At 39.1% G+C, this 16,406-nt stretch overlaps 3 protein-coding genes across 6 annotated transcripts; 1 reads left to right on the forward strand and 2 right to left on the reverse strand.

Moving 5' to 3' along the window:
* Positions 1 to 194: 194 nt before the first annotated feature.
* On the reverse strand, positions 195 to 7,956 carry LOC120450254 (calcium channel flower). Of its 3 annotated transcripts, none has more exons than XM_039633141.2 (5): positions 6,207 to 6,343; positions 5,833 to 5,953; positions 3,248 to 3,455; positions 3,077 to 3,184; positions 195 to 787 (listed from the first exon to the last, which is right to left on the reverse strand). In XM_039633141.2, the coding sequence occupies exons 1-5, from the start codon at positions 6,207 to 6,209 to the stop codon at positions 643 to 645; spliced, it is 585 nt and encodes a 194-aa protein (XP_039489075.1). In that variant the 5' UTR covers positions 6,210 to 6,343; the 3' UTR covers positions 195 to 642. The 3 variants fall into 3 exon arrangements, with proteins under 3 accessions (XP_039489075.1, XP_039489078.1, XP_039489076.1); XM_039633142.2 differs by lacking the exon at positions 195 to 787 and adding an exon at positions 1,457 to 2,775; XM_039633144.2 differs by lacking the exons at positions 5,833 to 5,953; positions 6,207 to 6,343 and adding an exon at positions 7,844 to 7,956.
* Positions 6,707 to 8,349, forward strand: LOC120450253 (histone-lysine N-methyltransferase PRDM9). The gene is made up of 2 exons (XM_039633140.2): positions 6,707 to 6,897; positions 6,956 to 8,349. Exons 1-2 carry the CDS (start codon positions 6,772 to 6,774, stop codon positions 8,078 to 8,080), a joined length of 1,251 nt encoding a protein of 416 aa, XP_039489074.1. The 5' UTR covers positions 6,707 to 6,771; the 3' UTR covers positions 8,081 to 8,349.
* Positions 8,269 to 16,127, reverse strand: LOC120450251. 2 transcript variants are annotated; one of them, XM_044006232.1, is made up of 5 exons: positions 15,185 to 16,127; positions 12,888 to 13,666; positions 12,597 to 12,815; positions 11,667 to 12,404; positions 8,269 to 11,609 (listed from the first exon to the last, which is right to left on the reverse strand). In XM_044006232.1, the coding sequence occupies exons 1-5, from the start codon at positions 15,297 to 15,299 to the stop codon at positions 11,049 to 11,051; spliced, it is 2,412 nt and encodes an 803-aa protein (XP_043862167.1). In that variant the 5' UTR covers positions 15,300 to 16,127; the 3' UTR covers positions 8,269 to 11,048. The 2 variants fall into 2 exon arrangements, with proteins under 2 accessions (XP_043862167.1, XP_039489073.2); XM_039633139.2 differs by having other exon boundaries at positions 8,269 to 11,612.
* Positions 16,128 to 16,406: the final 279 nt, after the last annotated feature.

Raw genomic sequence — 16,406 nt, forward strand, 5'->3', positions numbered from 1 at the left:
CCCCACATTAGTGGCGTTGATTACAACGATGATTTGTATAATTAATTTTATTTAACATAATTTAAAGTATGTTTAATTCAATTTGAATATGGTTTACATACAATATTTATAGTGTTATTTGCATTAATTTAAACATTTTAGTATTATGCATTTAAATATATTTAAGGTATATTTAAACTATGACTAAACATAAATTTTACATAATTTTTTTCACCTCGCTAGTGATGTCGTTCAATAATTTATTTGCAATTTCTACTTAGTTGAAACCAAATATTTTGGAATGATGGGACACAGGCAACACAATTAATAGGATACAGAAAACGCAAAACGCTTATAAAACCAATATACATTTACATACATTTAATACAAAAATGGTTTTTAATTTAATCATTTTTTTAGGGGACTTCTGATCGTGTTATTTGGATTGCTCTAGAAAGAGATCAGAGCTAATCGGATTTAAAAACTTTAGTTATCCATTTGCGTTGGTTTTTGAACAATTAGAAATTGCACATGATTATGTAAATTGCCTGCCGATGTTCTCTTGGTTAGGTTTGCCCTTCAAATGTTGCGTTCTGAGTCTTGTTTTCTCACGGCACACCCAGCTCTCCGATTCCTCGATATCCTGATCACCTTCCTTCCGCATCACACATTGCTGTCCGTGCCCACGGCTCCGGTGAAGGAGAAGGGCTGGGCGTTGTTCACTATCCCCGCTCGATCGTTGGTTTGAGCAGGTGTATTTCCTCCGAAGGTTTGTTGTGCGGCTGCCCGCATGTCCTCAGCGGATGCTCTGTTGGGAGGAAAGGGGATTTCATTAGTCGTTTGAGTAAAGGATATTGGAAAATGGTTTTCAAAATTATACAATTTACAAGTGCTCAACTAAAAACTGTGACTTTGCCTACATAGAACCAAAGGGACGATTGTTCTAAAAGTAAATTTAACCAATGCTTTTCTAAGACAACCAAAAAAAAATAAAGCAGTATACAAATCTTACATAAATACCGGGATCTACAGGAACTAATCTAAATCTATTTAATTCTTCATGTGCACAAATAAAAATACGTCGTCGATCATTGACAAAATCTACAAAAAATGTACAATTTACAATCGCTAGCAATTACAACAAGAAAAGCTCAAAATGTATTTGCCTTAGTGATCTCTTGGACGCAGCAAAAGATGTGAACTCGGTAACGTAAATCGTATATTGTGGTTTATCGTTGTATGCCGCCGTTGAATGTACTTGGCTTAAACGGCAGGATTCTGGACAGGTGACATGTACAAAGTCTTTGTTATTTGATTCATGCGCGTTCAAACTCTAACGAAATATTTTACATGTTTTCCTTTTTAGTGTTGCGTTCAATGATTAACAAATTTCAACAAATTGATTACGATGCATTATTACTTTTGGGTGAGACTCTCAGTTGCTGGCGAAGGCTATATTGTAATAAATTATCGCGAGTTTCTTTTAAATAATTTATATTTAAAGTTATAATAAGTAAATTATACAATAACTTATGTGTAGGTAAACAAATTTTGGAATGCTTCTTGTGGTAAGAATGCCAAAAGGCAACAACAAAAATAATTTAAAACGTTTTTCTCAGACTTTCAAAGTTAAACGATTGGAATAAACACTTATAATTAACTTAGGTATACTAAAAAAAAGCATATACTTTTAGCAAACAAGAAATCATACGAAACCCGAAAAAGAAAACCTATTAAGCAAGTAATTGTATAAAAAGAAAAAACGCTTAACAATGCATCAAATTGAAATGGACACTTTTCGGTTACAACATTTAAAAATATAACTGGTAAATTCTCAACTTGTTGTATATATATATTCTATTTGTATGCTTGATTATGTTCAATTTCAAATTGTGACTATCCTGCGAGCAAATCGATTCTCAAATAACGTTTAACATTTAATTTTATGGTTTACATCGAAGCAAAGCATATAAAGTTAATACTTTCTGAGTTGTACATATTGCTCTAGGTTCTCGACATTCACTTGTCCATATCATCAGTGGCTTTTCATTAGCTTTAGCTGTGTGTGAGTGTGTGGAAGCTGTGGTTAACTTATAGGTTTCTCTTGCATTCGGTTAGCTTTCAAATATAGTTTCTCACTAAAAATATATGCTTGCTGCAGCTTGACATGTGAGTTACGTTATTGTTATCAGTAGTTTCTCTATGCATATAATATATTTAACTGTAGTTTTCAACAACACCAACCGCTCGACGAAAGTTACTAAAAAATTGTAATATGAATACGAATGTCATGCAAAAAGGGGACGAATGACGGAAATGCATTTGTCCAAAATACACTTTGATTACTAACACGCTCGGTTTCAACAGTAATGAGAATTTCGGTCAATTTATTTTTGTATTTGGTGGGGTGTTCTGTATACTAGTTCTCTGATGCCCTACAATGCTGCTTTGTAGTGATTTTCCTCTTCATTTAGTTACATTTATCCTCGGAACGAACACTAAAAACTAGGCGCCGTAAAATATGTGTTACTCGATCAATATTTGCATCGTTCGCATTTCTAGTGGAGTGTTTTGTGTGTGGATGTATCTGAGTATCTGTGTCTTTATCTGTATCTGAGTGTGGTTTTTTGGCAGTTACTAATGGCGCGGCTAGGAATTTATGTGGGGCGCCAGACATCGGGATCTTCCATGAGTGTGATATGCTGATCGCCGCCCATCTGCATCTGACCGCCCGCCTGACTGCCGGCCATCTGTGTGGGCGATGTGGCAGCGGCGGCCATGTCCTCTCGAGAAGCTCTACGTGTTAGTTTATTGTTATTTAAGCGTTTTCACAGTGGCAAGCACATCGTGGGAATATAGAGAAAACATTTGGTTTCGATTAGCAAAAATGGCTTAGCACAACTAACTAAATCGCTCGTTCCTCCGTTCGCTTAGCAACTAAACTAACCCCAACACGGTACATCGAAATCGACTTCAAATTCAGAAAATCTCCATTACGTCTTCCAGTTTCTTTTACATCTTTTAAAATTCTTAAGGCTGGCCGTGATTTTTTGAATTTAACTACGATTTCCCGATGTGATTACCGCCCCCTACTCACTTCTTTCCTAACGCCATCATGCCGTAGACCACGCCAGTGCCAAAGATCAGGCCACTGCCAAATAAGCTGGCAAGTCCGAAGCACAGAATTATGGGCGGAATGGCCATGCTAAAATAAAAAACATAAACGTTAGGAACTAGTAAAATTTATGGCAAACTTTTGGTTACTCACGCAATGTAGAGCCCGGCCCGGAAGTACAAGGGCTTAGAGTCCACCTTATCCGCGATTACATTCACCTGCTCGAAGCAGACGAAACAGCAGGGCGCCTCCAGAAGCATCACCACAAATCCTGCCACCATTTGAATGATGCCAGCCACCAGGCAGGATACGCTGAGAGTGATGATGGAGAACACATTCCACAGGCCGAAGAGAATGGCAACTGGAAGGAAGACAAAGAATACGAGTTGCAAGTTATAAAATGTTACAAGCCTATAATAATATATTATTAATACGTGAAGTGTTTTCTTGGCTCTTAAGATTTTGCCACTTAATCTGCTCACGTCTGCAAACTTTAATAGTAGTTTTGTTATTTAGTGAATAAGTAGGTTGTCAAATATAATTGAAACAAATTTTAATTATTTAACTCTTATATTTTGTATTTAATGTAGGAAGAGGTCAAGTAGATGTATTCTTTTTTTTTATTTTCCAATAAAAGGCGTATATCTGTATCTGCAAACACTGACCCAGGGGACTGACCAAAAATGCTAGTCTCATACTCCCACTAGACCCATTATGTCGTGCAAAGTGCTCAATATGGAAAAAAGCCGTGGAAACGGAATCTAATCTACAACGCTGACTCATATTGTGCCAATTTCCAACATTTTATGGGCCTTTCCTTTTATTCAAAATTTTAAAACAATAACCAGCCACAGAAGCGTGACAAACAGAATGAAAACAGTTGGGTAAATTGTTAGTAGATAGTAGTTCATAGGTAGAATTCACTAAATTCCACCTGATATCGCTAGGGGCGTACAAGTGAATTACATTAAAATATTTTATCAGCTGCTTTTGGCCTATGATAGAAGCATAAACAAAGAGTAAACAGCACATACTACTACAGTTCACAGATAAACAAATGTCTGGGGCGTGATAATTGGATAAAGTAGCTGGAAAAAATGCTGCAAAAGATCACGAGGTTTTCCTTTTGCTCAATTCTAAGAGACTTGAAAGATTCCACGATTTAGGTCACTTTTAATCTTTTGCTTCGCAAGCTATGTTTTTCCTTTTGCGAAATCCGATCTGGAACTTGAGGTTATTGCGGTTCTTAAACCCAGGCAAACTGACCCAACTTGGGGAAGTCGTTGTGCTCCACGGACCGGCTAATAAAATTATTTATTAATCATAGACTTTGGTTTTATTTTACGCAAACAGAACCGGTTCATTGTGGAAGCCGCACGAGTGAGTTGTGATCCCTTAATTGAGGTATTCATGTACTTATATGTATATTTATTTTAAGTGGATGGTGTTCATTTGTTGTGCAATTTCTCCATTTCCCCAAGTGAGAATCATTGCCAGAACATTCAACAACAAATGATACGTTTGTACGGAGACAAAAAATATGTAGAAACGTTTACCTGCAATGTGTATATATAATACATTTATTGAACTGAACTGTACAGCTTCCAGGGACAATATGTGTACGTTTTCTAAGTTTCTAGAGAATGAAACATATTGTTTCTGTAGAAATTTCAGTCTTCGATGACGCAAATTATATATATATAGTTTTTAAATTTGATTAATTTAATCAAATAATATTTATTGAATCTAAGAAGCTAAGATTTTCACTTTCATCCAAACAATTTTTTTAGAGTAAGTATCCGATGACATGAAACCCAATGGCATAATCAAAATCAACTGCAATTAAAATCGACTTGGACTAGATCAAAGTAGATCACAAATACTTGAAAGTTCATTGAACTTAAATTCTTATGCATTCAGAAGGTGATGATGAAATTACAAAATAGATTGAATTTAAGATTCGCAGTCAGTTGTTACGATGTTGCACTTATACCACGTATGACAGCCTAAGGGTTAAGGTTAAATGATTCCAGATAAAAATCAAATACGTAAACGGGTAAAACAAAGTTAAAAATAGAGAACGGGGAAACAAGGGATGCTGATAAAACAAAGGCAATGCGAAATTCGATTGAATGGTCACAGAGAATTACATTCGATGCGGAAAGAAAAAACAGAGCGCCAAACTTGACACAGAAAAGCTCCTATGCACACTTACAATTTCCACTACACGAAAAAAAAAAGTTAGAAAACGGTGGTATTGGACAAGTGAATAATAAATCGACAATTGTTTTAACTAAATGGGTAATATATTAATTATATATCGGTATCCTTTTGGACTTTATTGTATCTTATTGAAATGCAAACTCACTCCGTACCCTATATTTGCTTGAAACTGATGTAAACATAAACTATAGCTATACACATAACAAGTGTTCTTTTCAGTGTGCGAATTTGTGTATCCTTTTTGTGTTGTCTTTTCTATGTTTCCTTTCTCCGCTCTCACTACCTCTCTCTCACTGTCTTTCTTTTCCTTTATCAATGTCAGAGAGCGTGCGTACACACACGAACCCAACTGCACACCTACACCCACGAATAGATAACAGCAACAACAACAGAGGGTGGTACACAAAAATCGATGCAACATATTTTTGGGCCGCCCAATGTCACGGATGTTTTTTCCTACATTTTAATGAGTTAAGCTGAAAGATAACTTAGTATATGTATATCCTACGACTTACAGAAGGCGGCCACAATGCCCAGCAATCGACTTCCATATTTGAGATACCAGGGCTGCTCCGGTCCAATTGGATCTTGTTGGTTCGGCCGTGCCAGCAGACCCGTTATCTTTTCCGCAAACGACTGATCCAGGGAAAAAGGGGTAATGGGAAATGCGGAAATTGGGAAAAATCGAAATGCAATTAGGAAAAATCGAAGCACAATTTTGTATTGTGACGCGGCGGCCGCTTTTTTTTTTTAACACGCACACATTGCCACGACAAAAACACACACACCAGTTAATGCGCGGCTCACATGCATACACATATATGTACACCGCTCACTGCGTCAGCATTTTATCATACTTGTTTATCTCAATCGATCTACAACTACCTACCATGGCTATTTGTTTAGTTAGTTAACTAGCCTTAAACTAATTCGAACAAACACTATGTGCACTTTTCACGTCACACGGAACGAAAAAATCCTGTTGTACTTTGCGTTCTGGTGCACACGAACCGAACTAGATCGCGATTCTGATAGCCAATGAAGTCTATCGATACTCTTAGGTTATCGAATGCGTATGGAACTAGTTTCCCAATATCTAGATTCACTTAATTTAAAATTTTATATTTAAATCGTCATTAGTCAACGAAGCTAATCTTTTAACTGCACGCTCGGAAATACCAGCATGATGTTCAAAAATACGGTTTATAAAATCAATTAAAATTACATAATTCGAAACGAAATTATATTTTTTTAGGTTTGTGTAAATTTCTAAATCTAAAAATTAGACAACTGTTAGAAATCGATTAATTGAATTGCTTATCGATGTTAAGCAGCTCTGTAACATATCGATGTATTGAAGATTTATCGAGAGTATCGATTAGCAGACATCGAAGAAATCATTGATTATTTTGCAGTTAATATGGTTTTTACAACTCTTTAAAAGTATCTTCAAAATGACAGAAGCTGAGATGTGCAAACTATGCAAAGCTAACCGCGCAACAGAGATCGATCTTGAGAAGCCAAAATTCAAATCGGTCAACAAACTGTTGCAAAGACTATTCGATTGGTACAAAATTGATGTAAGTTCGGAAAGTCTATCCATGGATGTTGAAAGCAATCATAATCAACCAATTTTAGGTTGCCATTCTGGGAGAAAATTCATGCATCTGCGAGCTCTGTTTTGGGGAGGCTTTGCGCATAAGCGAATCCCTGGAGAAATGGAGCATGGCCCAGGAAGAGATCCACGACAAGCCCATTGAAATAGACGACTCCACTGCGTTTCAGGTCAAGTTGGAGTTTCCATCATACGAAGAAGAGGTGCAATCAGTCGAGAAAGATAAGAAATCTTTTGATCAGTATATTGCGGAGCCAGAGGAGGAGGAGCATATGGAATTCGATGTCCAAGCACCTTTAAAGCCCCCTACAGAGGATTTCTTCAGCGTGGGATTGGCCCGCGATGGCTTGGCGGTCACCAAGTTCTTCAAGGACAAGACCCAAGCCACCAGGATGCTATGCACCTGTTGTGGCCAGGTGCTCGAAATCCTGGCCCACATCCGCATGCACTGTGCAAAACCCCGCCCAAATCCGGACTACTATTGCCGCGAATGTGGCTCGAATTTCTCCAAACTTTGCGAGCTACAGGAGCACATGATGACGAGGGGACACTTCAAGAACAAGTGTGGCGGAAGGGATTTGGAATTCCTGTGCCTCAGATGCAACCAGATATTCCCACGATATTTTGACGTTATCCGCCACGACAACAGCGCCCACAGGCTATCGGAGTACATGTGCGTGGAGTGCAACGTGTCCTTCGTTTACCAAGGATCCTACGAGAAGCACCTGCGGAACCACGGTGTCGAGTCCACGGAGCAGCAAGTTTACGAGTGCCCTTATAAGGACTGCGTCTCAAGATTTCGGGTGTGGACGCGATTAGTGTCGCACATGAGGTGGCACAAGGGGCGGAGTTCCCAGTGCCCCTTTCCTGGATGCAATAGCAAATTGCCGTCCTCGAATTACCATACTCACATGCGTTCACACTCACAACAGGGTCGACTCCATCGGGAGGGGAAGTTCATGACCCTGGATCCGATGAAACGGGTAGAACCGGATCGACGAAAGGTGCCCTACGGCAAACGACACTTGGTTTTCACAGAAGCCCAGACGCTTTGTTCTTCCAACGGAGGAGAGTTCATCAGCCTGCCCAAGGAACTTTCCCTGCAGCAGGGAAAATACATTAATGTTGGGGATAATCCAAGCCCGTAGTTAGGTTGGCCCGTAGGTTAGAAATTAGGTATATGGCCATAGTTGGTCATTAATACACAGATGGCAACTTTAAGTAGAACTTTGTTAATATGAATGAGCTATTATTATCTGTCTCGTTGTTGAGTCTGTGACATTCTTCATGGATAAACGTCAAATGATGTATTTTATCCCAACGAAAACAAACATTGTTTTAAAACTTGGTACATCAATTTATTGCCGGAAATTTTGGGGGGAAAACGTTGGAAATATATATTGCCACAAATAAGTTATTTAATAATCTTTTTACTTTACAATTGTTCTTGATTGAAGAGTTAACTTGGATTTTGTATTTGTTTGTTTTGGCATTAAATTCTACAAATTGTATTTTTGATATCGTATGATTTTGAAGGAGGTGCTTACACTAGAATAGATAGCCCAACCAAATAATCTGGGTCACTTCCACTTCATTGTCAGAAAATCTATTCTTGTGCATTCACGTCCTTGATTTTGTATTGGACGTGTTTACAGATTTGTTTTTGGTTTGTTTATGTTCGATACAATGGTTAAAATGCATAGCAAATTTAGCTCGGAGCCGTAACTCGGATCACTCCGATCGTCGGGCGGTTCTGACTTTCAGGTGTTGGCAAGATTTCAGTATAGCAAGTCCTCACGCATCCAACATTCACTTAAATTAACTTAATGTGGTCGGTTGTTGTTCCAGGAGCCCTTTACTAAAGTTAACTAATGCTATGTCTATGGTTCTTCAAAGAATGAAATTAAAATATAATATGTGTCTCTGGATTGGTAAAATTGTAATGGGATTGCAGTTCATCATTAAATGAGAAGTAGGTTTGTTTGGATTCATATTTAAAATGTTTCACTTTAGAGTTTGTTTCTTTTTTTACAACAAAATGTTACAATATTTAATTCTTGGTTGTTTTGCAATTTCAAGCTGTGTAAACAACGCTGTTCTTGTAGTTTGATATTCATTGCTTGCTGGATAAGTTTGATGTTGTTTGTCACTTGGCCCAGACAAATGGCCAAAGAAGTTAAGTTCGTTTTGGTATTTCGAGAAAGAAGAAGGCATCAAATCAGAATGGATAAAAATTATTTTCAACTTCGTTGGGCATTTGTCTAGGGCGGCTGGAAACGGATCTTGAGTGTTTCCAAAAAATAAAAGTTTAAACTATAGGTTTTTAATAAAAATGAAGTATAATCCAAATCCAAATTAGGAGAGAAGTGTTTAAAACAGATTTGCAGCTCATTAATTAAACATATAAAATAAAAGTTAATATGGCTTTTCAAAAAGCTTTAAAAGTCAGTGGTAAAAGATTTAAAGCAAATGCAAATTTCTTACTGTTTTTGGCTGATACGCTTAAAGAACTACATTCAAATTGTACACGAAAGACCGAGTTACAGGGAACTTCTTTTGATTTTCGGTGCTGTAAACTTATAGGCTCTGATGATACCACCTTGGAGACATTGCTGGTCATTGCTTAGTCTAAAGATAAACGCTAATAGGCAACTGTTTCACACATTGGAGACTACGTTTGATTGAAGGAGGAATTAGTTAACATGCTGACATGCTTACGAATTATAGGAAACTTGGCCTGGCTGAAAACCATCACGAACTCTACGCGCAGTTATCAAAAGACTTAACATTTCTTAAAAGGCTTCTCTCCCCCGTTCTTACGCACTAGTGGCTCACAAAAATATACTTCCATTTTGCTTTTCGTTAAATTACAAGTCGCTCAAATACATCTACCTTTCATCGTATATATCATACAAACGTCTTATGATTGAAGACGTTTTAAGCATTCAATTTTAAACTAATTTAAATTCGTTAAATGTTTTTTTTCTCATGTTTAGCTTCACATTCCCAAGATGTCAATCAAAAATTGACAAGACACTTTGCTGCTGAGATATGCCTGATATTGCCCCTGATTGTGGAAAAGTGGGTCTTAATTTTGAACGGTTTGTGTGCGGGGCATTGTTTTGATTGATTAAAATGGTGTTGTGGTTCGCTTATAAAAGTTTTTGTAGTTGCCAGCCGTTTGTTAAGATCACAATTGTGCTAAGAAATACTATATCACAATTTAATTATTTACATTGTTATTATTTGTATTCTTTCTTACACATCTCTCTCTCTCTCTCCCTCTCGTCTATCTTCCTTAGGTGGGGGCGGGCAGTAAGTAATACGGCCCGGAAATATTATTGGTTAATCATCTTATTCTCGCCCCGCAGAAGCGTTTGCCCCTGCTGCTAGAAGTCAACTGTGGACTTTGAAATTGAAGCACAATGATCTGTACTCGAGGCGTTTTAAAGCTACGCTTTAGTTAAGTTAGATTTAGTTTGTTGGTTTCTCTAAAAATACGTTCAAACGGCGAGCACTCTGCTCGAAGTAGGCTTGGTTCACTTGGCTCACAATAAACACTTTTTAGCTTACAGGAAGGATTCTAACATAATTATACTCAATCTGTTCGGTCTCATTTCGGTCTTAAAGTCGAACAGCGATTGTAGTGTTATTACAAAATATTACTTTACGTGTGCTGAGCGGAAGACTCTCGTTTATGCTTTTTTTTTTTTGGTATGAAAATCTTGTTGTTTACAATTGATCGCATTCAATTTCGAGTTTAAGTGTGCTTGCAGTTCCCTAACGTAGAATATATGTCTGGAAAAGCTTGATCCCCAGTTCAGAGATCGAGAAACTTTACTTATATACATAGTCTCCAAGGCCTAGGACTAGACATGATTAGTTGTCCATAGTGTTGGTAGTTGTAGTGTTAGTTTTATAACAAATGAACTTGTTAAATGCAATTGGCATGCTTTCATTTACTGGCAAGTCTCCAAAGTTTCTGCTACCCAAAGCGCGAGTTCGAAAACTAAACAGAGCCTCCTAAACTATTTGGTGTTCCCGGTAACCGAGCCTTTTGTGGGGAAATGCATCAATTGAGAATTTTGAAAGGAAGTTTTTGACTGTAAGAAAAGTTTAGCAAAACACATTTGCTATGAAGTTCTTGGTAAAGGAGAAATTCGTCCACGAATTAAAATTTGGCGTAAAGTCAGTTCCTAACTGCTGCTGTTGCTGTTCTAGTTGCAACTGTTGCTGATGATGCTGCTGCGGTTGCTGCGATTGTGCCCGCTTCAGAATCCTCAAATTTGTGCCTGAGGCCATGCGCTGCAGCTTATGCATGTCCTGGGCATCCGGAGCTGATGGTGTTGCATGGTTGGTGGTAGCACTACCTGCTCCAAGGTTAAGCGACACAGAAGCTGGTCGTGGTCGTTGTCGCTGATGCTGCTGTTCTTGTGTTTGCTGCTCCTTATTTGATGTCTTTTGAGCTGCCGCAGCTGCCGATAGCATGGCTATCAAGTCCATGCCCGTGGTGGGCTGGTGTTGTCCCAGGATTTTGACTGGCTGCTGTGGATTGTACTGCTTATCACTCTGCGACTTGGTGCGCAATCGCTGTTGCTGCTGCTGTTGCTTTTGCGCCTTAGCTGCCTTAAGTTGTTGCTGCTTCTCCTTGCGTATTAAATCGAAGGAGCTGACAATCTGCTGAAGATGTTGCGTTTTAAATACGTTATATTATCAAACACTGAGACAACTCACCTTCTCATTGCTTGCCGATTGCTGCGCATCGTTTTGACTTTGGCTATGAAACAGTTGACGCTTCGAGGATACAGTACCGCCTCCGACGGCTCCATTTGACGTCACTGGCGTTGCTATTGTAGTTGGCGTTGCCTGATTGCTGCCCGCAGCCGCATTTTGTTTATTGCGTTTCCCATTGCTATTGCATATGTTCATCGAGTTGATGGCAGCGGTGGCGGAGGCGGGAGCTGTCAATCCCGCTCCCGCTCCAGCAGTCCCCTTGCCATTGAGATTATTTAACTTGACGCCATCCAAGTCACCCATGGACTTGTGTCTCTGGCGTCGCGATTCATTGCGCACTCCTGCGACGTCCTTCTTGCAGCTCCCATTCATATTCGTAGGCGAGGCCGCTTTTGGCGATTGCTGGCCAGAGCATTTGCGGCGACGCGGCTCCATTCCGGCCTTCCGATCGTTCACCCACTTCTTCAGGCGCTTTACAAACGGCATAATCATGAAGAAGGAGTTGGAGGTCTTGCCCAACTTGGCCTTTGATATGGCATCGTTCTTGTTCACCGGCAGCGCATCGATGCGGAACCAGTCGCAGCACTTGATCTCGTTGCGGGTGCGGGGCGCGAACTGCGTGTCCATCGGTATGTTGCGCACGACGTACAGCCGCGTGTACTGGTAATTGATGAAAGCCTCGATGTAGTCGTTGGCATCGATGAGGTCCGTGATATCGAACCCGGTCTCCTCATAAACCTAAAAGAGCGCCGAAGATTAATAAAACTATTTTTAATTTCAATAATTCTATTTAGGCACTAAAAGAAATTGCTTTCTTAAAGAATATAAAAGTAATCTCATTTCATCAATTTGTTTAAAAATGAGTTCACCATTTCTGCCCCATTTATAGGCACACAATATTTTCGGAATTCTAATTTGTTCCCGACTTGCCTCTCTTGTTGCACAATGGGCTGGGTCCTCGTTCTCGTTGATCTTGCCCTTGGGAAATCCCCAGGAGTTGCGGGCAAAGTAGGACTGCACTAGCAAGCAGTGATTGTGATCCTCGGACACCAGAATAGCTCCATAAGTGGGCACCGACAGCTTGTAGTTCTTCCACTCGTCCAGGATTTGATCCACGGTGCCAAAATGTTTGTTCAGGAAGGGAATGTGCTGGTGAAATAACAAGAATACAATCAATACAATTCAAACAACATAAGATCCTACTTCAGACCCGAAACTCACTTGGAACAACTGCATTGCAAACTGCTTGATGCCCACCGATGGCAGCTTTCGCTGCACGCACTTAGGGGTCTCGCCATCCTCTCCAGTTTCGGGGGCACAAAAGAAATCCAAATAGAACCAATGGGCCAGTTCGATTTGGAAACACATTCGTATTAGATTGTTGAGCTCCATGTCCGGAACATTGATTATAAATCGACTGGCCAGATCATCAAGTATATCGGACGGAATTTTTGATTTCTCTGGCAATTTATTGCTGGACGCCTTCGTGGTACTTGCTCTGGCTGTTGATGCTCCCGATGTGACAGATGCACCCGCACCCGTTGCCGATGGAGCTGATGTGCCCGCGGCTTCCTCCGAGGATGAGCTGCCGTAGGAGGAGTTCGTTGATGTCGATGAGTGGGTCGATGATATGGATGAGTTGAGGCGTTGCTTCTGTGCGCTGTATTGCTGCTGCTGTTGATGTGACTGTTGTGCATATTGATGTTGCTGCTGCAGCGTCTGCTTCTTCCTTTCGATGGCAATGGGCGCTGTGGGCGTGGCGGTGAAAACAGCTCCAGTTTTTAGCAATTGGTTTAGTACATCATTCTCGCTCTTAATGTCGAGGTTTCGTCGTTGTGGTTGTGTTTGCTGCTGTTGTTTTTGTTGCTCGTGTTGTTTGCTATCGCTATCGCTAATGTGGCTGTGGTTGTGGTTATGGTTTTTGATGTGCTGGTTATTGTTATTGTTGATATTTAGCACTTTTTGTAAAGTCAGCGACGCGAGCAGAGCCAGATTGTTGACTTCGAATAGAAAAAGCAAAAATTGGAAGATAAGCACACGCCCCAAGAAACTGATAGTAATAAAAACACCCCGATGTAATGGAACCACCTTAACAGCTGAAAGATATTTACTTCAGATATATAAATACACATAGGTGCCAGTTATGTATTTTCAGATAAAAGCAATTACATGTATCTTATAAATAGTAAATAAATAATCATAGCCCTCTTTATAAACTGTATATGAATTGATGACTCTAAGTTCTCGAATCTTTGTTTGTAAAGGAAATATGTTTGGTAAAAAATGCCATCAAGACAACTACGTTTTATAAATACTGGTTTGGCATTCTATTTATCGATTGTAAACGAAATGTTTTATGAATTGTTTTTTCTTGATTAGCAAAACTCTTCTAAACTATCCTAATTTATAGGTATACTTCCTGAAAGAAGTAAACCTCTATTAATTTCCAAGCAGTTTTACCTTTAATGGTAAACACCTTGATTTGATAAGCACCCAATGTAAGACCCTAAAAATAACCCCTTTCGACCATTGGTTGCCATGCTGTCTCGGAAACTGTGGCAAATGCTATTGGAGCACCTTGAGGAACTGCTGAGTAATCACAATCCCCTGGCCAATGATCTACGTACATTTCTGCGCTGCCAATTGCGCAACAACAAACAGCGGGACGAGCGGCAAAACCACTACTATTACTATGCTATTGCCGTCGTACTCCGTTCGCTTGGCCTCTAAAAAACAATTGAAAGCAGAAAAAACACACGGGCAGTTCAGCGACCCCCGTTGAAATGTGTTGCACCATCCACACGCACACTAGTTGGTGTGGGTGACTACTTGTGCAATGTGCAATGGTTGCTACAGTACGACTTCTAGAAGGTGGACAACTGACAAATAGCTTGTTGAAAGTTGGGAAAAAAAAATTGGAGATATACTCATGGAAAATTTTACCAATTCTATGTTACTCATGATAGTTCTACTCATACTACTACTACTACAAAAGGTTATTTCTTTGATTGGATAATAATGAATCTGAATCAAGACCGCCTCGATTTTTAATTTATTTAAAGAATAATAATTTATAAAACAATAGAATACCAGGTATGAAATGTCCTTTTTCGTTTAGTTTTTAATTAAGTGTTGTGCGTCTTAAAAATATATAATGATTTATGATGTAAACAAATTAGGTATTACGTAAAGAAACAAATAAATGTATTTGGTTTGTAGCCGGTTTAACCCGGAATACGAATTGTGAAGTTAGATAGCTGGCAGACTAGCCCGGTTTATTGGAGTAAAACGTTGTCTAGTCGATTAGAAGACATTCTGATTGTCTACTTCGGTTTCGGAAACATGGAAATCATATAATACGGAACGAACGTAAAGATTTTTAACGAGGCAATTAATAATGACTCTATCGAGTACCTACTGCACCTTATGCTTTAAATTTACATATATTTTCTTATCTATATAGTTATAAATCCACTGGCACAGGGAGAGTACCGCGTATCTTCTATAGACCCGCTTACCGTTATCATCCTGGCTGCTACTGCTGACGCTAGCAGAGGCAGAGGCAGAGACGGCGGCTGAGGCAGAGGCTGTGACGACAGCGACGGCGTTGTTGATCAGTGGTGCGATTTCCATAATATTTATTTCGATATCGGAGCTCCGTTTGTTTATGTAATACACTTTATTGGCTTTAGTTTTTGTGTTTGTCTTTTTCGCAAAATATTTTTGTTTGTTTGTTAATTCACATTCGCGTCTATCTCTCTCCCTCTCTCTTTCGGTTCGCCCGTGTGTGCGTGTGTGTATGTGTGAGAGCGCAACTGTGTGTGGGTGTACGAATGTGAGTATGTGTGTGTAAGCGTTTTGTCACGTATTTTTACAACGGCGTTGCTTTTGTAGTAAATATGGCTGCCAAGTTTTGAAAATTTCTGCAATCGTCCGCTTTTGTCGCACGAATTTCAATTTCCAATGCAATTTTTGTACTTGTACTCTTTTTATTCCATCGGTTGCATTACATTCTAATGCTTTTGCTATTGTTCTCTCGCTTTTCGCTCCTTTTCCCTCAACATTTTTTGCATTTGCGTTTAATTCTGTTGTTGCTATTGCTGTTGTTTTTGTTGCTGTGTCGTCGCTTTTGTTTTTGCTGTAGTCGTTGTGGTTCTTGTTGTTTGTGTTCCACTCCATCCACAAAATAATTGAGTGCGCTCCACTTTGGTGCGAGGGAGACGGAAAATTCTTCGCACGCACACAGTCTCACGTTTTTGCGTTTTCTTTTCTCGCCCAGTTCACGTACTTTCCACTTTCCAATCTCAAATTATTTGCTCGCGAAACTTTTTCGCGATCTGAATTACCTCTATTTACACGTTGCACTTAAAATTAGTTACTATTTTGCACTATTTTACGGGCTTTTCAACTGCTCAAAACTCGCCTACCTCGGACAGCGTCGCGTATAGAAATAGTGGTGGTGGGATTGAGTGGTGGGATTAAAAATACCAGCGTGTTGTTCAGGAAGATACCAAAATATACCGTTCGATTCTGTTGCTACCAGGGATCCAAATGTCTCTGTACAAATTGTGTTAGTTATTTATTATTATTATTCTCTTGTATACTGAGAAACATTTTGAAATGAAACTATTAAAATAATATTATTAATCTCTTCAACTTTTTAAAATGTTATGTTTCATCTTAAAAAGTATGTGTTCAAGTTAAAACTAAAATAATCTTAACATCGATATATCAAACATT

The sequence above is a fragment of the Drosophila santomea genome, chromosome 3L, assembly GCF_016746245.2.
Source record: "Drosophila santomea strain STO CAGO 1482 chromosome 3L, Prin_Dsan_1.1, whole genome shotgun sequence".
NCBI lineage: Eukaryota > Metazoa > Arthropoda > Insecta > Diptera > Drosophilidae > Drosophila > Drosophila santomea.

What these genes read in the sequence shown, in the direction of transcription:
- LOC120450253 (XM_039633140.2), top strand. Translation starts at nt 6,772, where the DNA reads ATGACAGAAGCTGAGATGTGCAAACTATGCAAAGCTAACCGCGCAACA. An exon ending in TCGATTGGTACAAAATTGAT is followed by an intron (nt 6,898 to 6,955) that starts GTAAGTTCGGAA and finishes AACCAATTTTAG; the next exon opens with GTTGCCATTCTGGGAGAAAA.
- LOC120450251 (XM_039633139.2), bottom strand. Translation starts at nt 15,299, where the DNA reads ATGGAAATCGCACCACTGATCAACAACGCCGTCGCTGTCGTCACAGCC. An exon ending in TAGCAGCCAGGATGATAACG is followed by an intron (nt 13,667 to 15,184) that starts GTAAGCGGGTCT and finishes TTCTATTCGAAG; the next exon opens with TCAACAATCTGGCTCTGCTC. An exon ending in TTGCAATGCAGTTGTTCCAA is followed by an intron (nt 12,816 to 12,887) that starts GTGAGTTTCGGG and finishes TTATTTCACCAG; the next exon opens with CACATTCCCTTCCTGAACAA.
- LOC120450254 (XM_039633141.2), bottom strand. An exon ending in CGGGCCGGGCTCTACATTGC is followed by an intron (nt 3,185 to 3,247) that starts GTGAGTAACCAA and finishes TTTTTATTTTAG; the next exon opens with CATGGCCATTCCGCCCATAA. An exon ending in ATGATGGCGTTAGGAAAGAA is followed by an intron (nt 788 to 3,076) that starts GTGAGTAGGGGG and finishes TCCTCCCAACAG; the next exon opens with AGCATCCGCTGAGGACATGC.